This window comes from Sminthopsis crassicaudata, chromosome 6 (assembly GCF_048593235.1).
Source record: "Sminthopsis crassicaudata isolate SCR6 chromosome 6, ASM4859323v1, whole genome shotgun sequence".
Lineage (NCBI taxonomy): Eukaryota > Metazoa > Chordata > Mammalia > Dasyuromorphia > Dasyuridae > Sminthopsis > Sminthopsis crassicaudata.
The window spans coordinates 147,492,207-147,517,605 of record NC_133622.1 but is presented as its reverse complement, the minus strand read 5'-3'; the positions used below and the strand labels follow the sequence as shown (position 1 = coordinate 147,517,605).

The 25,399-nt window shown below is 35.0% G+C and overlaps 1 protein-coding gene across 1 annotated transcript; it reads left to right on the top strand.

Annotated features, from left to right (window-relative positions):
• Positions 1-4,063: 4,063 nt before the first annotated feature.
• On the top strand, positions 4,064-25,006 carry LOC141545627 (all-trans-retinol dehydrogenase [NAD(+)] ADH7). Its single transcript, XM_074272749.1, has 9 exons — positions 4,064-4,159; positions 8,301-8,402; positions 11,132-11,270; positions 13,189-13,276; positions 13,376-13,592; positions 17,822-18,082; positions 19,346-19,481; positions 22,757-22,895; positions 24,816-25,006. The coding sequence occupies exons 1-9, from the start codon at positions 4,142-4,144 to the stop codon at positions 24,838-24,840; spliced, it is 1,125 nt and encodes a 374-aa protein (XP_074128850.1). The 5' UTR covers positions 4,064-4,141; the 3' UTR covers positions 24,841-25,006.
• The last annotated feature ends 393 nt before the right edge of the window (positions 25,007-25,399 follow it).

The window sequence follows — 25,399 nt, the reverse complement described above, 5'->3', positions numbered from 1 at the left end:
TGAGATTGGATGATGTGAATTTTTAGCAGACCTAGTTGGGGAAGTTCCCTTGATTTCCTCATGTCATTTTGTAGTATGGGAATAGGAACAAAGAGCATTTGTGGTACAATTACCACAGGCCTGAGATTTGGCAGAGTTTGAATGGTGATTGGGCAATATAGCAAATGACTGAAAGACCGAATAAAATATATAATTGAATCCATCTTCTCCAAAGGCCACAACAGAGAGAGGAAGCCAAAACAGGGATGGCTGGAAAAACAGATTGGTCCTTTCAGATCTTTCAGCTTAGCCTTTAGCTTATTCTCTTAATGCAAGAGTTCTTAATTTTTTGTGTGTCATAGAAATATCTAGCAGTCTAGGAAAGCCAATGAATACCTTATTTTCAAATGCATAAAATAAAATGTACATAAATACAAAGGAAATCAATTGTCTTGAAATAGTTACCAATATATATATATATATATATTTAAAAAATGTGATCCCCAGGAAGCAGCCTATGTCAGGTAAGTCAAACTATACTCCCTACCTCATGGAGACAGCCAAGAACCCTGAACTCAGGGGCCTTAATATTTCCATTGCCTTTTACCATCATACTTGGAAGGAACTCCTATGGAGTTGCATCTGGAAACTGCCCTTGATGATGTTACAACCACAATGACTAAAGGCCCAGAAAAGAAAGTTCTTGTCACCTAAGGCCTGGGCATTGTCAAATAGTACAATGTTAGAAACTGATATGAGCATGAAAGGAGATATTACCATCTGCTTCACTTCTGCACTTTAAGGACAATGGGATCTTTCCATATAAATTGCAACTGATAACTCCCATCTAATTGTCTCCCATTTTATTTATTTTATTTTATTTTATTTTTTTCTGAGGCTGGGGTTAAGTGACTTGCCCAGAGTCACACAGCTAGGAAGTGTTAAGTGTCTGAGGTCAGATTTGAACTCAGGTCCTCCTGAATTAAAGGCTGGTGCTCTATCTACTGCACCACCTAGCTGCCCCTGTCTCCCACTTTAAAAGGTGATTTTTCTGAGACCAAGAAATGTCTGACTTTTTTCTTTGTATTCCTAATGTTTAGCATAGTTGATTTTACATACTAAGTGCTTAATTATTGTTTACTTATTAATTCATTCCCATAATTATGAACCCTTCTTTAAAAGAGGGTAAGTTATTCTAATTTAAAATTATTCAGCAGAAAGGCTAAATATTGTTTCTGTAGAATTCATTCACCCCTCCCCATTTTTGTATTAGACCTTAAATGTCCAAAGTGCTAGTTAGCTTTGCCAGTTTGTCAACAGAAAATATCTCAATTAAATCCTTATTTGTTTAACACCACCCATGTTGGCACTAACCTTTGCTCATGAACAAACAACTTTCAGTTGCTAAGATTAATTTTTATTTCCATTTTCATAAAGTGGCCTCTACCTCCTTGTATTTTTCTCTGTGTCTCTGTCTCTTTCTGTTTTTGTCTCTCTCTCCCTCTCTGTCACTCTCTCTGTTTCTTTCTTACTTTGTCTCTTTCTGCATGTCACCATCTCTGTTTCTTTGATTGTGTCTCTGTCACTGTCTTTATCTTCTGTCTCTGCCTTTGTTTCTCTCTCTGTCTGTGTTTGTGTCTCTGTGTCTCCATCTGTCTCTCTCATTTTCTCTGTCTCTGTGTGTGTTTCTCTTTGTCTGTCTCTGTCTGTGTCTGTCTGTCTGTCTCTCTGCAAGAAATTTTGGGTTTGAGCTGCCTTCATTTTAAAAACACTGTTGATCACACATAAAACCATTAGTCTATTTTGACCAAATGCATATAGGTTGGCTTATATATTAGTATGATCACAATATTTCACATAAACATGTGGGATATTGAATACGGAATGGAATAGTACAAGGTTCCTAAAACTTAAGTCTGACCTTCTCAATACTCTAATAAACTCCAAGGAAGTGGGGAATAGATCAAAACAGTTAAGAAAACTGAGGAATTGGGAAGTCAAGATGATTGAGAGGACACCCCCAAGTACTTGGGGGTCCCCTAACATAAGCCAAAAGCTGGAGTGGAAAAGGAAGAACAGGAAATAGGTCCCAAACTCTTTGAGGAAAGAGAGAGTTAGGGGTCACCCAGATATGATCCATCACATGGTTTCTGGATCTAACTATGGTTTCTAGCAAACTAGCAGAGTTTGTATCAAATAAACTGCTATTGTATTGGCAAGTGCAGCTTTAAAAATTTCAGTGTAACCTATTCTGAAGAGCTATCAATGGAGTCAGAGCACACACAAAGGGTATATCTATCAGTGGATCCCAGCAATAAGGGATCCACTTATGGAGGTAGCCTGAGCTGCTATTGTTCAGACATTTTCAGACTCTTTGTGATCCAATTTGGGATTTCCTTGGCAAAAATACTGGAGTGTTTTTCATTTCTTTTTCCAGTTCATTTTACTGATGAGGAAATTGAGGCACACAGGGTAAAGTGACTTGTACAAGATCACAAAGCTAATGCCTGAGGCCAGATTTGAACTCAGGAAAATGGGTCTTCTGGCCTTCAGGCATGGTATTCCATCCATTGCATCAGCTAGTTGCCTAAGCTAGATCAAACTGCTTTAAATTCCAGATGAGCCTGCGTAATATCCCATCTTTCCCCAATCTTAATGAAATTGGTTGCAGGTGGCACAATAAATAGAGATGCCACCTGGAGTCAGACAGACTTGAGTTCAAATCTAGCCTTAGATTCACTTACTAGCAGTATGATCCTGGCCAAGTCACTTAACCCTGTTTGCCTCAGTTTCCTCACATGTAAAGTAGTAAAATATCTACCCTCCCAGGGTTGTTGTGAGGATCAAATGAGATAATCACCGTAAATACTTAGTATGGTGCCTGGCACATAGTAACCACCATATAAATATTAATGAGTTATTATTGTTTTTATTACTAATTAGATTCAAATGTGGAGACTTAAAATTTTTAGTATCTCAACTTTTTGGCTGACTTGGCCCACATAGCTCCCCAAATGAGATTCCAGACTGGTGTATATCAAAAGAATTTGCAGGCTGGGACCCATCTCCAAGTTAAGGAGCAAAGTTTATTATAACTGTAATGCCAATCAAAGTGGATAAGTTCCAAAAGAAGTTAGCAAAAAATCAGGATTAGGATGATAAACTTTTGGGGAAAATTTAGAGAAAACAAGTACTTCATGTAATTTATATGCTAATTATATGGCTAAGAAGTGAAGCTGAGGAGTGGTCTGGTTCTGACCCGTGTGAAGGTACAGTACTCATGATTCTCTGGGCAGTGTATGAGGGGAACCTTCCAGAATTGTGTTTTTAGGCCTGAAATGTCACTAGATCAAGTGGCAGACACCTAATTCTGTTCTGTGTTTGTGTCAATTTAAACACCTCTTTACTGTTAGTCATTAGTCTCAGAAACCCTGTTATTACTTATTTAACAGCCAGCAATATTTGTGAGTTCAGCATCCTCTCATATAGAATAAATTGGGGCAGGATAGCCTAAGGGAAGAAATATATCATTTCCAATTACATCACTCTCAAAGCCAGGTGGCCTTAGGGTTATTGCTATATCCTTTCTAAGGACTGCACCACATTAATACAGTCATATATAGTCATATGTTCAAAAATCTTATTGTCCGTATATTTTTGTCCGTCATATATAAATATATATAAATAATATATAAAATGCATTTTTATATATTATTGTCCATCAGTGGGGGCTTGTGGTGATGACTACAACAGAACAAGAGGAAACTACTCTTAATATCTGATACTTTGGAAAAAAAAATTGATTAAGAAAATGCTTGTGTTTTTAAGTTCTTAGGGTGTGGTCTGAATAGTTTTGGCTTCACGTAGCTATAAAAGTAAAAAAGGTATTTCCATTATTCTTTACCATTAATTCTAAAATCTTAGTTCCTTTAGATGCACCAAATATTGGTTGTTCTTTTTTTTTTCTTTCCTTGAAAAATTTCATAATTTCAAGGGGTGGGACCAAATCATGAGAGGAAGAACTTAAGGGCTGTGAGTCATATTTTTGAAGGCGTTGCTTTGAAATAGAATATTTATCTGAAGGCATGCTAGTTCTCACACAAGGAAGTTGAGACATTGATCAGAGGATTATTGAAGGACAGAGCTAAGAGAGAGAGGCAAGATGAGCACTGCAGGAAAAGTAAGCAAAAGATTTCTGTATCTTCATCACAAACTGTTGAAAAGAGTAACATTGCAACCTTCTAGCATCTGAATTTAAGGAAGTGAATTTTTAGAATAGGTTTGCCTTAGCAGGCAAACATTTAGTGTCTGTCTGTCTGTCTCTGTAGTATATTGTATATATAAATAAACAATAAATAAATTATATATATATATATGTTTTATGTATTAGAACTTCCAATTGCTATAGGATGAAAATGGAACCTATAAATGGAATGATAATAGAGAAAGGAGTCCTTTCTCTAAGACTGAAGGAATGTATTTTAAGTTGTTTTCACTAGAATGTTAACACCTTCTGTTCTGACTGTTGTATTCTGATAGTTAAGTGATGTGATGCAAAAAGTAGAAATCAAAACTGTAACAGCACCAAAAGACTGGGCATGCCTATGAGGTTACTTAAGGATATGATTTTTTTTTTTTTATCAATTATCTATATGAGGATAAGAAGTAAGGATGGCTCTTATTTGAGACTTGTTTATGTAAGCAAAAAAAAAATAACTGAGCATGTGGAAAGGAAAGAGGTTCTTAATCTTTTTTTTGTGTGTATGGTGGATTCTTTACGTGTCTGAAGCCCATGGACTTCTCAGAATGCTATTTTTAAATGGACAACAAAAAATACATAGGATAAACATTTTTTATCGAAATGTAATAAACTTCCCAAAACACAATCATAAACCCCTAAGTTGAGAACCATTGGGAGAGTTTTAGATTTTGCAAAGCTTTCTCAGACATTAAATATAGTTCTAAAAACAACTATCTAAAACCAAGAGAGGCAGTTCTATTGATCTCGTTTCAAAAGTTAGTAAACTGCAGCTCAGGGAGTTTAAGTGATTTGTCTAAGAGCAATTCAATGCTTTTCTAAACTACACAAAGTAGTATTTTTTCCCCTGCCAAAACAAAAAAGATGCTTAAATATCAGAGATTGGATTCAGTTCAAAAAGATTTTCAGTATTTACTTCTTTTGGTAGAGGTCTAGAAGAACTAGAATACAAGAATATCTTAAAGGACCAAATAAGTTTTTTATACATCGGTTGAAACACCTGTTTATAGAACCAAGGCTATAATTGAAGTACAATCAGTTTAGTTAGTCAATTATTCTCTTATTTTGACATAGATCTATTATTTGAAAAGTATTTTTTCTTCATGAATTCCTTTTATGCCACAGATAATGTTTGAAAATCAGAAGTGTTCGTAAATATAATCTTAGGACTTGAAACGTTGAGAATGAGTTTGATGGATGGATGTACTAGGAACATCTGAATCTGGTTAATTTTGAGACTAGCTGATTAATGTAAAATTTAGATGAATCTGATAACTGCACCCTTAACTCCTATGCTAATTTTCACGAGTTAACTTAAGCTTTTCTGAATTCCATCTTTTTGTGAATTAATTACTAACATGAAGTTTATGGACTTATGAGCAGATCTCCTAATTGCCCTTAAATCTCAGCTAATCTTAAACTTGTCTACCCAGGGTTACAATGAGAGATTTTTCAGGGCACAGGCAGCAAAGGTTCTCACCTTTCAGGAAAGGAACTATGGGGTTAGCTCTCTTGGGACCAGCATAGAAAGCAAGCCATAGTGGCTGCTCTGAGGAGCACTTTCTTCCATGAGAAATGTTTATGCAGATCCTCCATATGCCTGTCTTTTCCACATTTTCCCACCTGTTTGCTAAGGGGGGATCTAGCTTGGATGTCTCATCCCTTCTGCCTTCTCCTTCTACTCTTTTATTTTTTGGGGGGGAAATGTCTCTACAGATGCTTTGGATTTTGAAGGGCTGTTTTTCATTTATTTTTGTTCATTTCTTTCCCTTTACATCCCAGAATTTCCTAGTAACTCCCTTCTATGTGAAAACTAATTCTGAAGACACTAAAACTAGATCTAAGCATCTCTTAGTATACCTGCCATTTCCCTCTAATTCTTTTCTTCCGGGAATGTATTGTCTTGTAGTCCATTCAGCACCATTTGTGTCTTAATGCACCACATAACCTTCATGGGCACAAATATCACTAAGACCAAGGACAAATAGAAATCCTTATTGAAGTGGATGAGGAGACAGAAGGACTAGAAAAATGGCTGAAGATGATGGCCAGGGATTCAAGCATCTACCAGCAGCACATACCCCTGCACCTCAAGAACTAGGAAGAATGAACACTAAGTGACTAACTGTTGATTCTGACATCAGCCAGCTTGCTTGCTTCAAATAGGTAGGGTCGGCCTTGGTAAAATTCCAAAGTAGGCAAAGTTTCTTCCTATCTCAGTTTCAGACTCCTTCTTTCTCCTAAATCACCTCTCAGTAAGACTTCAGTCATCAATTCTCTCACGCTGCTGCCCTTGTGTCTCCCACACAGTAACCCACCTGGACCATCCTTTACTACAAAAGGTGTCAGGGTGCAAAAATAGCTGTTAACATTCTGCAAGCAAAAGCCCAGTTCCTCCAAGGATGCTGATCTTTGCTGGAAGCTAGGAGGCAAGAAAGCTGATTGAGGGAATTCACCTTACTGCGCTGTCTTGGGGCATCTCTGACTTTTCCCCTAGGAAACTCATAGGGAAAAATCTCATAATGCAAGATTCCATCAGCCTTAGGGTTCCACCCCACCATCATTCTCTGTCCCCCTTATTGTGGAATGAAGCTATGGACTTTTAACCTTCCATTTAAACAGGGAGAAAAGTTTAAAATTGTCCTTATTTCTCATGTGGCAGTACTATGCTTGAACTTTTCTGACTTTTTTTCCCCCACACACCAGGTATTTTCTGTTTTCTCTGTGTAAGCTCTTTGGCTTTTTTTTTTTTTTTTTTTTTGCCTATTTCTATCTCTAACACCATATCATCTAGCATATAGTAGGCACTTAATAAATGTTTAACTCTAATATGTTAGTGATTAAAAGTAAGTATTTGCATTTTAAAAAGAAGATTCCCTTTAACCCAACTGAATCCCTAACTGGTGAAATACTATGTCAGCTAATGGGACATAAAGAAGGGAGGAAGTGATAGTTCTATTTGGGTAGATGTGGGATGAATCCTTTGCATGTAGCAGCTGCTGGCTGGTAGACCAGCCCTCCCTGAGAGATAGCTCCTAGGTTTAGCAATTCTAAGGTGTTTCTGATTTGCAACTTTATCCTTTCCTACACTTCTGAACTAACGGTTTTACTGAAAATTATGTATTCATTTTTCCTTTCTACCAAATTCTTTTCATGCCAATGTCTCCAGCCTTCAAAGGGACATATATTTCTAGAATTGTAGTAGTTTTGTAACTTGCAATGCACAGAAAAAATCCTGGTCTTGAGGAAGGTTATCTGAGTAGTCCACTCTGATAGAATGCTTCTTCTTAAAAAAAATTATTCATTTTATTTTAAATTTATGGAATAAAATAAGAATTTCCATAACAGAATAATAGTAATAAAAAAAAAGATGTTTGTGCATAAAACTGCAACTTGCTATTACTTTTTTTTTTTTTTTTTTGCTGACGCAACTGAGTCAAGTGACTTGCCCAGGGTCACACAGCCAGGAAGTATTAAGTGACTGAGATGAGATTTGAACTTAGGTCTTCCTGACTTTAGGGCTTGTGCTCTATTCACTGTACCACCTAGTTGTCCCCACTATTTCTTTTAAATATATAATAAAGTTATCATATGAATTCTTTTTTTCCTTTTTTTTCCTCTCCAATTCATCCTAGAGATGGTTATGTTAGATACAAATATGTGCATATATGTGTATATTTATATGTATAAACATATATGTATATGTAAAATCATTCTCTCCACACTTCTATTTATTACTTCTTTCTCTGGAGGTAGATAGTATCTTCCTTCATATGTCACTTGGCTCAAAGTGCTTAAAACAATATTGTTATTACTATGTACAATGTTGTCTTGGTTCTGTTCTTTTCACTTCATTATTTTGTACAAATCTATTCATGTGTTTCCAAGATAATTGAGCTCATTATTTCTTATACCACAATATGGTTCCATCACAATCATATACCATACTTTGTTTAATCATTCCCTTCTTGCAATGGAGTTTTCCATGCTTAAATTAATAAGAGGCCAAGGTTTATGGGTATGTGAATATGTCACACAAATATGTTCTTGTCATTTTTTTTAGGTAATTAAATGCAAAGCTGCTGTATTATGGGGCCTGAAACAACCTTTTTCTATTGAGGAAGTAGAAGTTGCTCCACCAAAAGCTGGTGAAGTTCGAATTAAGGTACTGACAATCCTAATTTTGGTTTTTTTTTTTCCTAAGAAAAGGCCTGAGATTTCTTTCTTATAGGGAACTGTCAAAAAAGTATCAAAGACCTTATAGGGAACTGTCCTCCCTCCAACCCCCAATTTTCCAATTCAGATTAGCACTTCTACAATTTAGAGACAGAGTTAAATAGGGATAAATTCAGATAGCCAATATAGGTCAAAGGCGAGACTTGACCCAAAGTTTTAAGTGATGCTATCAGTCAACACCTAAATTAATACCATTTTAAACATTTGTTGGGATTATTATCCCATGATGACATGGGGTTCCTGATATAAAGAAAAAAACCATCAATGGAGGTAAGCTACTTTTCTTTCCCCTTCTCTTCTTTCCTCTTCTCTTTCTTCTGTTCTGTTTTCTCTGTCTCTGTCTTTCTTTTTCCCCATTCCTCCAATACAATCTTATCATTAATATCAAATGAGTTATAAAACAGGAAGATGTATGCTTCCCTAGAGTGTTGGTCATTGCCATTATGGAGATCCAGAATATTGCTCAAGTTAAAGATTCAAGGGAATCCCTAAAGATAATAAGACCTTCTAAATATTCCTTTCCATTATGAAGTATTCTCTGAACCCGGGAAAATTGTAAAACCTCCAAGAAAAGGTAGGTAATCATTCCAAAGAGTTTGGCCTAATGATTTACACAGAATAACCAAATGGATGAGGAATGCATCATGTCCTAATCCTGCATGAAACTTATTCTTTATTTAATGGAAAACCTAACCTTGAAGAGTTCATCCAGCAATACATACATAAATATACATATATGTAATACATGCATATATAGACACACATATGTATGTCTATATCTTGTATATACACAGAAAATGCATGAGTTGATTCCAGAATTAAATGAGTGAGCAGGTGGGATTGTTTTTAAGAAATTGCAATGCTATTTACCAAACTCAAACTTCTACTAAGAAAAAAAAAGCCAAACTTTTTTTTATTATTATTAATTTTGTAATTATAACATCTTTTGATAGTATATATGCATAGGTAATTTTTAAAACAATATTATCCCTTGTACTCCCTTTTGTTCTGAATTTTCCCCTCCTTCCCTCCACCCCCTCCCCTAGATGGCAGGCATTCCCATACATATTTAATATGTTATAGTATATCTTAGATACAATATATGTGTGCAGAACCGAATTTGTTGTTGTTGCAAAGGAAGAATTGGATTTGGAAGGTAAAAATAACCTGGGAAGAAAAACAAAAAATGCAAACAGTTTACACTCATTTCCTAGTTTTCCTTCTCTGGGTGTAGCTGATTCTGTCCATCATTGATCAATTGGAATTGGATTAGCTCTTCTCTATGTTGAAGAAATCCACTTCCATCAGAATACATCCTCATACAGTATTGTTGTTGAAGTGTATAATGATCTCCTGGTTCTGCTTGTTTCACTCAGCATCAGTTGATGTAAGTCTCTCCAAGCCTCTCTATATTCATCCTGCTGGTCATTTCTTACAGAGCAATAATATTCCATAACATTCATATACCATATGATGGGCATCCATTCAGTTTCCAGTTTCTAGCCACTACAAAAAGGGCTGCCACAAACATTTTGGCACAAACAGGTCCTTTTCCCCCTTTAGTATTTCTTTGGGACATAAGCTCAATAGTAGCACTGCTGGATCAAAGGGTATGCACAGTTTGATAACTTTTTGGGCATAGTTCCAAATCGCTCTCCAGAATGGTTGGATTCTTTCACAACTCCACCAGCAATGTATTAGTGTCCCAGTTTTCCCACAGCCCTTCCAATATTCATCATTATTTTTTTCCTGTTATCTTAGCCAATCTGACAGGAGTGTAGTGGTATCTCAGAGTGGTCTTAATTTGCATTTCTCTGATCAGTAGTGATTTGGAACACTCTTTCATATGAGTGGAAATAGTTTTAATTTCATCATCTGAGAATTGTCTGTTCATATCCCTTACAATGTAATATACTTAAATTTTAAAGTAAAAATAAATTGAAATACAATCATACAACACAATTTATACTATCTTCTCATAAAAAAATTTAGGTTTACCTGTGTACCTTGAGTAATGACCAATTTTCTGAGACCTTTTTTATGTCCTTTTCTGACCACTTCCCATGATTCATCCTCCAATGATCTAAGCCAAAGCCTTTTGCATTGCCTCTAGAGTTTAGAACCACTATAAATTTCAATTTAACTTTGCTGTTATTTTAAAACAGCATTTGATGTCAAACAATCTTTTGCAGCTTGCCAACTTTGTGACAAATAGATCTTAAGCCTACCACTGGGATAATTAGTGTTAGTAAGAGCTCTCAGAAAAAGCTCACTTTCCTCTGACCTATCCCTTGAGATCATACCAAGGGAAAATGTTATGTGACATAAAATTAAAAATTAGCAAATCATGTAGATCTTTAGTCAGATGTTCACATCTTGGCTGGTTCCTCCATTTGAGCACTGCATATCACTTCATGTAATATGTCACTGTCCTGATGAGTCATGTTCCCTCATGATCAAAGTGTCCTCAAGAACTTTATATTGGCAAAGTACCCAATGCAATGGAAAGCACCGAAATCTTCATGATAAGAGGATTGTCTTTAAGTATAAACTGTATTTCATTTAAGAATGATCTAAATAATCCCTTCCTGTTATGCACAAGCTATCCTGTTACCCTCCCCCCCCCCCAGGTTCAGCAATTTTTCTCTTTCCTTGTAGATCCTGGCCACAGGGATCTGTCGTACAGATGACCATGCAATCAGCGGAGCAATGACCACTAAGTTTCCTGTAATTGTGGGACATGAAGCAACTGGGATTGTAGAGAGTATTGGGGAAGGTGTCACTACAGTGAAACCAGGTGAGACAGCAGTTTTTAACCCTTGGGTCTATTGTTTTTCGAAAACAATTTTTGATAATTGTATTTCTTTTCTTTTAAATTTATGGAACAAAACAAAACTTCCAAAACATCATAAAATGAAAAAAAGTTTGCACAAGAAATTGTATTTCAATGTAATTGGTTTCCTTTGTAATTCTCTATATATTTTCTTTTATACATTTAAAAACTTTATCCTGAGAGGGGGTCATGGTCTTTATCAGATTTCTGAAGTATCTTAGGATAGAAAAAAGATTAAGAACTTTCTGAGGTTGAGGAATGTTGAGTTAGGCAATTACTCAAAGGTAAGAGCAAGAAAAGTAAGCATAATATATCCTTGCTTTGCCCATAAACCTGGGCCCACTTTCCCACAGACACAATGTTGTCCATAGTAAGAGTTGGTTTGGGCTTAGAGTATAATAGTGATAATAAGCTACACATTTGACAAAGGCAGTTCTGTACTGACAACACTGGGTCTGGAAGGCTTTTATTCTTACAGAGATCCTGTAGTTTCTCCTGGGGTTAGGGTTTGTTGGTCAGACTATTCAGCTAGGTTCTCAGGGACTAGTCTCCATCTTGCTCTTATTTTCTTTTCTGTTGATGGGGTCACACTCTTTGAAACTACTTCCTCCCCACCCCACACTCCACTTAGGGAACCGTCTCTATTTATTCCTATCTGTCTATAATGTATGTCTCCCCAGAAGCATAGACTTGATAATTCTCTTTCCTCCCTCTCCCTGCCCCAGCCTCTACTCCATGAGCAGCTTCTGGCTAAGGTAAAAGGGAAAAAAATGAAGGATGGGAGGATTGAAGGAAGGAGGAAAAAGGGATGGAAGGAAGGAGAGGGAGGGAGAGAGAGAGAGAGAAGTAAAAAGGGAGGAAGGAAAAAGCATTTATTAAGTACTTGCTATGTATCAGAAATTGTTATTAGTGCTTTACAAATATTATCTTTGATCCTTGAGGGCTAGGAAGTATTATTATCCATTTTACAGTTAAGGAAATTGGGCCAATTAAAATTAAGTGATCCATTTCAATCTCTAGATGCCTCTGTGAGGCTAACATTTTTTGTTTTTCCTATCACTGAACTCCATTCTAGGTTCAATAAGACAGGTGTTCACATTTCATAAAGGAATCAGGGTGTAGACTCATCTTTGGGGCTGTTATGCCTCTGAGAAATAATGGATAGTGGTAGAAAAATGAATGGTTAGCTTCTGTGTCAGGATGAACTGAATTCATATTCTGTTTCTAGTATATCTTTGTTAGGTAACTATGCAGGCAATTCAACATCTCAAATTCTCTAAAAATATAAATTGTGAAATAGTTTTCTTTAATTGTGTAACATTCCTCAGAGAAATTCTACCATCTCACATTAATTTGTAGCTTCAGGTGCCTGGAGTATGAATTCTCTTTTATTAACTCTCTCTCTCATCAGCCTAAATACAATTTATTAATTGGCTGATTAAGCTGCACATTAGTTATTAGAGCCTTGATTAGAAATTATCCCACCCCCAAACAGAGACCATTTTAGGCTATTTGTACTTATTTCATTTGTTAATTTGCTTTGTTCTACTAAATAATCAGAGCATCAACTTGAGGTCTAAGGACCTAAATGTTAAATATCAGTTCTGCTGCTTATCTAAGTTTTATTTTTTTCCAAACTTAAAGAAATAAAATGAGCATTTCCACAACATGGAAGAATTGACTCTACCCCAGAGGCCGGTTTCTTGTAGACAGAGCCTACATTTTGTACTTCTTTATATTACTCCAAACACACCCACAATCCCCAAGCACCTATCATGGGTGCCAAGCATATGATAAATGCCCCCCAAAATCTTTATTAATTTGGCTATCTTCAAAGGTAGTTCCTAAGCAAAGTTTCACATATTAATCTTTTCTCTTATAGGAGATAAAGTCATCCCACTCTTTCTGCCACAGTGTGGAAAATGCTCCTCCTGCAAAAATCCTAATGGCAATTTGTGTGTGAAGGCCGAGTGAGTGTCATTTCTACTGAGATTTCATTTTAATTGTTCCATTACTAAATTAATATTTAAGCTTCATTCATTTATTGGTGTTTTTTATATATTGAATAGTGTTTCAGGAAAGGGAGTTTTGTCAGATGGTACAACCAGATTTACCTGCAAAGGGAAGCCCGTCTATCACTTCATGAACACTAGTACCTTCTCTGAATACACAGTGGTAGAGGAAAGTTCAGTGGCTAAAATTGATGCTGCTGCTCCTCCTGAGAAAGTGTGTTTGATTGGCTGTGGATTTTCCACTGGCTATGGGGCTGCAGTGAAAACTGCCCAGGTAAGGATGTGCAAGACTTAATTCTTATGAAAAATGTTTTTCTTAGCATAATAAGTATATATATAGATGCTAAAAGTTCAAACTACAATGTATACTCAGCTATTCTGTAAAATACCAAATACCAGAAGAATAAACAAATCCAGGTAATTATCCAGATGCCTTTATTTCCACAAATATAAACAAAAACTGAAAATATAAACAAAAACTGAAATTCTTATTTTTTATTTATTGATGATTTTGGCATTATAAACAGTCTAATATATGTTAATGATTTGGATGAATTCCCATGTGTCATAAAAGAAATGTGTTCATGGATGCATGAATAATCAATGAGTTGAGGGAAGAAATAAGTGAAAAAAATTTATTCAGTAGTCATTATGAGCAAAATATGGGGGAAACAGATGAAATATAATCCCTGCCCCACAAGAGTTCATATTCTAATGAAGGAGTCAACACCTATAATAGGTTTCTGTTATGTCAGAAATATGGTTTAGAAAATGAAAAGAATACATAACAAAATTTCCTGTTATGTTCTCACAATATTATATTTTTGCATAAGTTGGGCACAATAAGAATAATTGTTTTAAACTAAAAATTTCTTCCATCCAGTCTATTCCAAAGCCTCTCCTTATTTAGGAGTTTGCTATGGGTTCTTAAGAGCTATATCAACAAAGCTCAAGGTCTGATAGGTTTTACTATGTTTCTAGTACTGTCCTACCAATACACTGACTATCCAAAGGCCTGCCTACCTGGATACAGAAAATCTCATCACCAGTAGCTTGACCATTTAATTTTGAATTAGTTTGCCACAGCAGCCCCTTGAAAACATTTTTTTTTAATGCAAAATGATAGTTATCCTAATATGGTAGTTATCTCTTTCTGGAGTGAGAGTGTGAAACATTGGGACATAAGGTGTTAAGCAATAGAGTTGTTAGGTACTCTATAAATCTCAATTTGGGTATTGATACACGATGATGATAATATAATGATGAATAAGAAAGAAAGGTAATAAGCATTTATGAAGTACCTTCTATGTGCTGGGTAATTACGTTAAACATTTACAATATTTAATCTTTACAGAAATTTGGAGAGGTACGTGTTAGAGGCAGATAGCAGTTAAATGTCTTGCAGAGGTTCACACAACTTAGTAAATTTCTGAGGCCAGATTTGAGCCCCAGATCCAGCATTTTATATATTCTACCACTTAGCTGACTTGGGTAGAATAAATGGATATACTAATGAATTTACAGAATCTGAGCTTTTTCAATATCAGTGTAACCAGAATAAAGAAGCAACATTCCTTAAAGTGGAAGGATGAATTTCACATTCTCCTTGGAGAAACAAATGAAGGAGCATATGAAGTTGGTTAAAGAGTGAACTTAAAGGCAGTAAGAAACATTACTTTGGGGTGTCTTCATTACACAAATACTTCTGTGTTTGCTTTTGTACAATGTCGATGGGTATTTATAGTCTAATGAGAAAATGGAAGCGAGAAGCATATTAAAAAGCTATGAAATGAGAGGAGTGGTGTTACTCAGAACATTGCAATACAGAATTGCCTGAACTTGAAAGTAGTAAGTAAAAAGTACTATACCAAGGTCTCACTGGTAAAGTGGCCCTGGATTTTCTTTTTTGATTTTATTTATTCTAATTTTTTTTTAAATAACATTTGAGTAAGTGTCAAATCGTCAGAATATTGCTTTTGGCATTTGGACAACCTTTTCAACTTATTAATCAGTATTGGACTGTGACTTTCTTAGAAACATAAATGCCATCCAGAAATTTTCCTATATACTTGTTTTGTTTTCTTTTCTTTACTGTTGTAGCTTGTTAGATGAGGAAAGGTAAGTTTGATACAAATTCAATATAATTTCCTTCATGAGTTAGCTCAATTTGGGGGGCTTAAGAAATAACACAAACCACATCTGGTCTCACAAGCACTCTTTGGTTCTGTTTTTCAATCAAGAAAATTCTCATTTCAACAAGTGATCTTGTTGAATCTTGAGCTTATCTTGAACAATAATTTTAAGGAGGAAGCAAACAATCATATACAAGCATCTTTACCAGTCACTCAGATTATTGCCTTTGATCATATTTTGCACATAACTACAAATGTCCCAACGTATGGAGAGTTCTTTTCTTAATATTTTTCAGCTTGTATCTCTTATTTTCTTTTTCCCAAGGACACTGGGCTCAACATTGTTATGGCTGGACTCTCTTTGTAGGATGTTCTATTCCTCTAGGGTTCTTCACAGTAAATGCCTAGTTTTGTAGAAAGAAGGCAAATCTAGAATGTTGACAATTTTATAGCTTAATATAATCTTCATTCTGGTTATAGCTGACCCATGGATCTAGCCCTGGGTTTTCAAAGTCCATGCCCCACAGACCACAATCCCTAGAAATTTCAGATCTTAATGAAATCTATGATATTGCCTGCTCAGAATTGGAGTGAAATAAAACATTTGTAGAAAATCTAGCAGTTAACAAAGAGAGATTAATTTAGTCCCAGCAGGGAAAGACTATTTATCAAGGACATAGCATTAGTTCAGTTGTCTTGTCTATCATAACTACAAGGGAAGATCTGGTGACTTTTTTATGCCTTCTTTTCTGTGTGTCTTTTGGAAGACACCAAGAATCAATATCAATTGTCCCAGGCTTAATCTCTGAATTAATAAATTCTTAAGGACACTTTCAAGCTAATCTACTCATCATGGGATAGTGTTTTAAGAGATTATTCCTACTACATAGATTCTACCACTGAAATTATAGTCTTTTAAAATATTCTGTAATTGATATTTTCTGTTAATTTAGATGGGACTTCTTCCTTCCTCCTCAATAACTTCAAAGTAATAAAGCTATATGGTATCTATGAAACATATTAATGAAGTAGAATATTAAGATGAATGATAGTAGACAATTAGATAATTCACTAAACTGGGGTCTTGAGCTAGTTGCTATTTGAGAAGGAGGTCCAAAAAATTGTATTTTGTGAATATCTCAACTCATTTGCTATAGCTAGTGATCCAGTTTGGCTGAGACAGTGCCACCAAAAAATGAGGCATAATTTTGTTTCAAAATTTCCTACATTCTATTCTAAACAATATAATAGAGTGAAGATTTTTTTTCAAATCCCATTATTAGATTTTCCTAAAGCTGTTCCAAAAGTTTTGGCCTTATATATACACCAATTATTTATTTATGAACCATCTTTTTTGGACAATCCAACGTTAATGCCTAGTCATTTCTTAATCCTAGAAAACAGCTTGAGATCATCCCAGAGTAACTGAAGAATAAATTATTTGTTATCAGAATTACTACAACTCCTTTGCTTTCTATTTTCCTGTCTGTTTGTTGTATTCCATGTAGTTGAAGCTTTATTAATATTAGTTTTATTTTAATGTATTGTATCTTCTTCACTTGGGTCTCATATTAGTGTAAAAAGATGGCACTGAGACAGTTTATGATTAGCAAAGTGAGAAATATTGATTATAGACAGCTGAAAGAATATACTAGTATACACTGAATGTAAACAGGCCTACTTAAAGTTCTTCAGGGTATTAGACAGTTTTTTTTGCATACAGACTTAATAAAAAGATATGGGCAAGAATCTGACAGAATGATCAATTATAGTTGTGCTGTTATTTACAACATAGGAATACCATTATCATTGAAGTCATGGATCTGTAGAAATATTGTGACAAGCAGAAGCCAATTAATTAACAAGCAGCTATTAAAGGCTTACTATACACCAGGCAGTGAGCTAGAGCCTGAAAATATAAAGAGTAATTAATAAGTGAAATCATATCGGTTCTAAAGGAGTTTAACTTCTATAATGGGAAACAATATATTCAGAGTAAATATAAAAAAGGGCAGAAATAGAGACTATTGGAATAGGGAAATCAAGGGCTATCTGATGGAAATTTAAGTAAAGTTACTTGTGGTAACAATATGATTATGAGTTCTTCTTCCATAAGTAACCACATATGTTTTCCTTTCATGAAAATTTTTGAGGCAACAGATAGAATGTAGATTACTCCATCTCTGATATCTGAATTGTCTATGTTTTTAATACTTTGAAAATGTCACTATTAGAATCATTTTATTAGTGGCTACAATAAGCTAGTTGTGTTGTAGATTTCATGTTTTCCAATATTCCAGACTCACTATCATCTCATCTTTATTGCTACAATCATTAATTACTAAGCTGCTGTATTTTTTCATCACCACAGGTCACTCCTGGATCTACTTGTGCTGTCTTTGGGCTGGGAGGAGTTGGTCTCTCAGTTATTATGGGCTGTAAAGCAGCTGGTGCTTCCAGGATCATTGGAATTGACCTTAACAAAGACAAATTTGACAAAGCCAAGGCTGTAGGAGCCACTGAGTGCATCAACCCTAAGGACTACACAAAGCCCATCAATGAAGTATTGAGTGAAATGACTAATGATTCTGTTGGATACACCTTTGAGGTTGTTGGGCGCCTTGAAACCATGGTAAGTAGTCAGCAAGAATGGAGGATTTGGAGGGGCTCAGGTAAATGGTCAATGAGCAATGATAGACTTTACTTCTCAATAATTCAATTTATTTAAAACGTTCTTAGGACACAGATTTTATCCTGACAAAAACTGAGTTTGTCAGTTTCAGTTTCCCAACAAGAATTAAGGAAGCATGTTCAAATATAGGGTTAGTTTTCAGAATTCTAAATTCAAAAGTGAGGCAGTGCTTATTCTTGAGGAACTTATATTCTGCTAGAAAGAGATAATACAGCAAGGAAGGAGGGAAAAAGAAGGAAGAAGTGAGGGAGGAAAGGAAGGAAGGAAGGAAGGAGAAAGAGAGGGAGAGAAGGAGGAAAGGAAGAAAGGAAAAAAAGAAGGAAGAAAGGGGGAGGGAAGGAGGGAAAGAAGAAGAAAAGGAGGGAAGGAAGAAGAGAAGAAAGGCAAAAAGGAAGGAAATATTGAGAAAATGAAATTTTAAAAAATCCCACCCTGGTGCTGTAGAAAATATGCTGAACTCTGACCCACTGTACCTGAATCTAAATCCTGACTCTTCCACAGGCTACTTTGGGACCCTAGGAGTACTTCTTATCTCTCTGAACCTCGGTGTCTTCATCTATAAAATGAGGAGCATACTTTCAAATAATCCTAGAGTTCTTTCTAGTTCTAAATCTGTGATCCCATGACTTCTTTGTTTCCTGTCTTCTGGAGGAAAATTTTTATAGCGGGAAGACCAAGGTCTTTTAAAATGGGTTTGATTTTGCAAGAAATTAAAATTATGTAAGCATGTGGCTTAATTTTTTAAAGACATGAATTTTAATTTTTTAACAGATGATTCCTCAAGCCTGGAATGGACTCTTTCTTTGCCTTTGCTTCATAGAAGTGCAAAGTCTTCATAAATCTCAGCTTAAATTCAGCATTTTTTCATGTAACTTTTCCTGATTTCCCAGCTACTAGCACCTTTTCCCCACCCAACATAGAAATTATCTCTAATTATTGACTTTCTAGATTTTTTATAAGTGAACATGTCACCTTCGTCCCCTCCTCCCCCACTTGAATGTAGGGTGGCTGAAAAGGAGGAACCACTTCATGTTCGGCATACTCATTATTTAGCCCAGTACCTAGCAAATAGTAAGCGCTGAAAAGAAATTTGTTGGTTCATTAATTTCAGAGACTAATTGATAGTAATGGATCAAAACAAAGATCCCTTTTCTACTCTGATAGTATAAGAAACACATTTTTTCTCTTTCATTTACACATTAGGTTGATGCCCTGGCTTCCTGCCATATGAGCTATGGGACTAGTGTGGTTGTAGGAGCTCCTCCATCATCTAAAATGCTCACCTATGATCCCATGCTGTTATTCACTGGCCGAACCTGGAAAGGATGTGTTTTTGGAGGTATGTGATTAAGAAATGGGAGGAAATGTGTGAGGAATTGTACTGAGCATTGGCCATACAAATACAAGAAGGAAAGGAAAGGAAAGAAGGAAAAAGGAGAGGAGAGAGGAAAGGAGAGAGAAAAGAGGAAAGGGAAAAGAAAGGTATTCCCTTCTCTCAAGGAACTTCTATTCTTTTTTTTTTTCTTTTTTTTTTTTAATTAATAGTTTTTATTTACCAGATATTTGCATGGGTAATTTTACAACATTGACAATTGCCAAACCATTTGTTCCAATTTTTCCCCTCCTTCCCCCTCCCAGATGGCAGATCGACCAATACACGTTAAATATGTTAGAGTATAAATTAAATACAATATATGTATACATGACCAAATGGTTGTTTTACTGAACAAAAAGAATCAAACTTTGAAATAGTGTACAATTAGCCTGTGAAGGAAATAAAAAATGCAGGCGGACAAAATTAGAGGGATTGGGTATTCTATATAGTGGTTCATAGTCAACTCCCATAGTTCTTTCACTGGGTATAACTGTTTCAGTTAATTACTGCTCTATTGGAACTGATTTGGTTCATCTCATTGTTGAAGAGGGCCTCATCCATCAGAATTGGTCATCATATAGTATTGTTGTTGAAATATATAATGAATTCCTGATCCTGCTCATTTCACTCAGCATCAGTTCATATAAGTCTCTCCAGGCCTTTCTGAAATCATCCTGCTGGTCATTTCTTACAGAACAATAATATTCCATAACATTCATATACCACAATTTATTCAGCCATTCTTTAATTGATGGGCATCCACTTAATTTCCAGTTTCTGGCCACCACAAAGAGGGCTGACACAAACATTCTTGCACATACAGGTCCCTTTCCCTTCTTTAAGATCTCTTTGGGATACAAACCCAGTAGCAACACTGCTGGATCAAAGGGTATGTACAGTTTGATAACTTTTTGAGCATAATGAACTTCTATTCTAATAAGGAATGATAATTCACAGAGTGAGGTGCAGAGACAGGAAAGAAATGTATATAGGGAACTTAAATCAGAAGAGGGGTCACAGATATGGAGACATTTTTTATAATGAGAAGAATATTGATAGATAAATAGAAAATACTTGACACTCTCATACTTTTCCTTCTATGATCTCATAATATTTTAAGAAGCATGTCAGTGATAAATTGAAAGAAGGAAATTCTTCAAGTGACATTTAGAGAACAAAATGAGAAGTATAACAAGGATATCAAAAAGGGGGAAATAATTATACTTATACTGATTGCTATCTCAATATTATCTTTTCTAACTCAAGTTTTCAAAAGGTTTAGTTCATTTTGAGTTAGTCCATAGAAATATTTTCCCTAGAAGATATTTCTCTGGCTATAAGTAATTTGTATGTTAATTTTTTATTGATTTCTTTTACCTCCATTTCACTCCTAAGTATATTTTCTAAATGGAGATTAGGTAGAGAGCTATCCTCCATAGCAAAGAAGAAAAAAGAAAGGCAGTTGGGAAGTTCACCAAAATAATGCATTAACCAAGTCTGACATCATAGGAAATATTCTGCACCCATGTTGTTCACTCCTGTCTAAAATGGTTCATGGGGTTTTCTTGGCAAAGATACTAGAGTAGTTTGCCATTTACTTTTCCAGAGGATTAAGACAAACAGAAATTAAATAATTTGCCCAGAGTTACATAGCTACTAGCTGTCTGAGGTCATATTTGACCTAACACCTTCCGGACTCCAGACCCCAGACTCCATCCACTTAGCCATCTAGCTGCCTTAATGACTATACTCCTCTACAAGTAGTACTTCTTTGAAATAAATGATAAAATGGGAGAAAAGGTAAAGTAAACTACATGAAAATTTAACTAACAATACTCTCTAACTACTTTTCTTTGTTATTGAGGCTCTGACATTCTCTGAGTTCAGTATATGAATAAGTAAAGTATTTATAGTATTCCTGCCCTTGAGAATTTTACAGTTTCTCTAAACTGGATATCCTGATTATAATTTGGTGATCTCTGTGACTCAAATCTCCACCTAGATGTTCTGGGAAATTTAGTATATGATATGCCCAAAGGCTAATCACCAACTACACCTTACCAATACACGTTAAATATGTTAGAGTATAAATTATATGTATACATGACCAAATGGTTGTTTTACTGAACAAAAAATACAAACTTCAGGCATTCATACTTTTGTTTATTTTTACTAATCAATGAAAATTTAAGACCTTGCATGTGAGTCCAAGGAATAAAACCAAAGTGATAAATAAAACCAAAAAAGCTTTCTCCCTTAAGAGATTTGTATAATTTTGTTCTCAACCAGTATCACCAGTAACTGGTTCCCATCAATGTTTCCAATTGCTATCTTTCCTGCTGGAGTACTTCCAAGCTTCCAGGAGGAAATGACCATTTCAGCATTGGTGCATTGTCCCTGTTTCCTAGGGTTGAGTTTTCATTCTTTTGGCCCATTGCAGGTCTGTTATCTTCCAGCAGATGGCATTGGTCTCCCTTCTTATGGGGACAGCTCTCTAACATTGGATTGCACAGAAAAGTCTAAAAATTTGATTTAACAGCTAAAAAAAACAAAAAACAAAAAAAAAAACCCCTCTTATCCCTCCATTATTCATTTGTAAGTTTTAATTTTTACATATTTAATTTACATTAATTTAATTATATTTAATTTTTACAAACCATGTCAGACTTCACAGAAAGAAGCTTTGGTGATTGTCATAGATGTAAAAACTTTTTATTATTTTGCCTTCAATCCCCAACTAGGCTGTTAGTTTCAGTCAGATATTATTGTTTGCCTCTTCTCTCCTTAAGCATCCATCATCATTTTGTTTGCACTTCTTGCTTGGTTTCAATGTTTAGGGTAGTTTCCTACTTTTAGGAAACTACTTTTCTCTGGTATTTTCCTTATATTTCCCCATCTTTTAAGTTAGCTAGTGCCATAGTGAATTAAAGCACTGGGTCTGGAGATGAAGATCTGAATTCAAATGTTACCCACTCTATCACCTTCAGTAAATCACATACACGCATTCTCATCCTGTGCAATTCTTGGCCATTTATTCTGTAAGTCCTGCCTAGCCAAGCCAATCCATCTAGCGCTCTGCAGGACCATGGAAATGTGAAGTCTTTAGGCAGAGACTCATTGCTTTCCTTGATGCCCCCAATCCACTCCTGGTACATAATAAGCACTAAATAATTATTTGTTAGCTGACTGATTTTTAAAAACTATATAAATAGTAAAATGCTAATATTTAATTTTTTAAGGATGGAAAAGCAAAGATGACATCCCAAAACTAGTGTCTGATTTCATGTCAAAGAAATTTGATTTGGACCAGCTAATAACCCATGTGTTACCTTTTAATAAAATCAAGGAAGGATTTGAGCTACTCTACAAAGGAGAAAGGTATGTGTTTTAAAGTTGATAATGACAAAAAAATGCAACTTGTACAATGTAGCATTTATAAATTGATCATTTTATACATATGATATGCTACTATTTGAGACCTCAAAAATAAAAAAAAAAAGTTCTTTTAAGATTAATATTGACTTATCCTAGGTGAATATATACTTTCCTTGGCATTTTGTGAATGTTGTTTTCATTCATTGGATCTATTAAGTACTATTTCTTTCACAAAATTGAAGGCCATTTTGATGATGTTATCTGGTTTAATGTAGTAGAAAGGATGCTAGATATAAAATAGTCATGTGACTTGATTTCAAATATGACAATATGAATGGTGAGTCACTTATGTTCTTATAGGATAACTTGTAATGTTTGTAGTAAGTGAGAATTCTTGACTAGGAAGATATTACTGTTTGCCTCCTCTTTCCTTAAGCATACATCATTATCTTGTTTGCACTTCTTGCTTGGTTTCAATGTTTAGGGCAGTTTCCTACTTTTCTCTGGGATTTTCCTTACATTTCCCCACCTTTTACGTTAACTAGTGTTATAATGAATTAAAACACTGGGTCTGGAGATGAAAATCTGAATTCTTGACTAGGAAGATGAAAGTGAACAAGGATGCATATGACTTGTACGTTAATGACTTGAATTTTATTTAAATTTTTAAAAATTAGCTCAAATATGCCTTTTCTCTTTATCTTCTCACACACAATTGAAAAAGAAAAGTAAAATGAATTTTTATCATAAAAATGTAGGGTCAATCAAAAACAATTTCTCCATTGGTCAATCCAATCCATAAATTGTCTCAATCATTTATACTCTGAGTTTATCACTTCTCTGTCAGAAAATGTATAGGATGTTTCATTTTGAATCCTCTAGAATTGTATTGATCCCAGTATTTAAGTCTTTCAGAGTTGTTTTTGCAATTTTACTGTTATTATATTAATTATTTTCTTGATTCTACTCATTTTATGATACATCAGTTCTTAAAAGTATTCCAAAGTTTCTCTGAGAACCATATCCTTGATTGTTTCTTACAACATGATGCTATTCTATAATATTCATATTCCATACCTTGCTCAGCCATTCCCCAATTAATGGGCTTTCATTTTGTTCTCAATTCTTCACCACTACAAACTTCTTTAAATACTTTTGAACATAAAGGACATTTTCCTCTGCTTACATGTAGACTTAGCAGTAATAACACTGGCTCAAATAGTATGCACAATTTAGAAACTTTTCCTAATCTTTTCATTTTGCAGAAGAGGAATAAGGCTCTGGGAGACCAGAGCAGTGGCTGAGCCTGGTTTTTCTTCTCTAGGTAAAGGCCAGAAATTCTGTGGATAGAGGTTCCCATTTTGAATGTCAACATTCCATCTTCATTTAATGGCATCTCATTTAGGAGATTATAATCTCTTATTTGAATGAGAGAAAAGGAAACCAATTTTTATGAGAAAAACCCATTGCTCTATCCCAGTTCCTCTTCTTTGTAAAATCATTGCCTCAACAGCTGTGCATTGTGTTTTCCTGGAGAGTAATGGTTCATAGATAGCAGATTTAGATAATGGACAGACTCTAGAGCTCATCTAGTTTATACCCTTCACATATCATGTGTGAAAAATGAGCCCTGGTTTTGGATTTAAAATGCATCATTTGTTATAGATCTGGAGACCAGGTGACATAGCATCAGGCTTCATTGACCTCTACATCTCTCAGACTTCTAAAGCTTCCTACTGAACTTTCCTAATTGGTCTTCTAGGTCCATCCTTTATTTAAAGATATACTGTATTTATTATCTGTGTGCATACTAGTACATACTAGGAAAGGAATATCATGGTTTAATCAGGACTTGGTACTGTTACTTTTTGTTAAAGGATATAGGAACAAGATATTAACAATATCTGACATTTTCTATTTCAGCATTCGATCAGTCCTTCTGATGTGAGCTCCTAAGAGGCAGAAAGTACATGTGGATCTATCAGCACATGGCTTTTTCTCTGATATTTCGCTTTCATATAACTATAATGGAACACATTTGCTATCTCATATGAGTTGAACATAAAACAGAAATTAAGTACCTTGGAATAAATAAACTTTTTTTCAAAATAAGTGATTAACATTGTCATTGACATCATTCAATTTACCTGGGATAGTAACAGGGTATTCATGTTGTTATTTTTTAATTTGTTAGAAAGTAGGTCATTCTAGATCGGAACATCACTAAAAGGTATAAGTTCACACTTCTGGCTGAAATAAGAATTTTAAGTGGAATCCCAGGATTCTTGAGTAAAAAGCAATAAGAATTTAAAAGACTATTCCTTCAAGGATTTCCAACATTAGTTCCAGGCAAATCATTGGATGGAGTTGGACGATGCTAAATGAAGCTCTGGAAGACTTTTCAAGTCATATTTACTCCATAAAAATCCTAGACCTGATTTCTCCTTTCTTTATTTCTTTTATGTATTAAAGTACTTGGATATTTTTAGATATGTTTTTAAAAATAA

What these genes read in the sequence shown, in the direction of transcription:
- LOC141545627 (XM_074272749.1), top strand. An exon ending in TTGGGCGCCTTGAAACCATG is followed by an intron (nt 18,083 to 19,345) that starts GTAAGTAGTCAG and finishes TTTACACATTAG; the next exon opens with GTTGATGCCCTGGCTTCCTG. An exon ending in CTACTCTACAAAGGAGAAAG is followed by an intron (nt 22,896 to 24,815) that starts GTATGTGTTTTA and finishes TTTCTATTTCAG; the next exon opens with CATTCGATCAGTCCTTCTGA.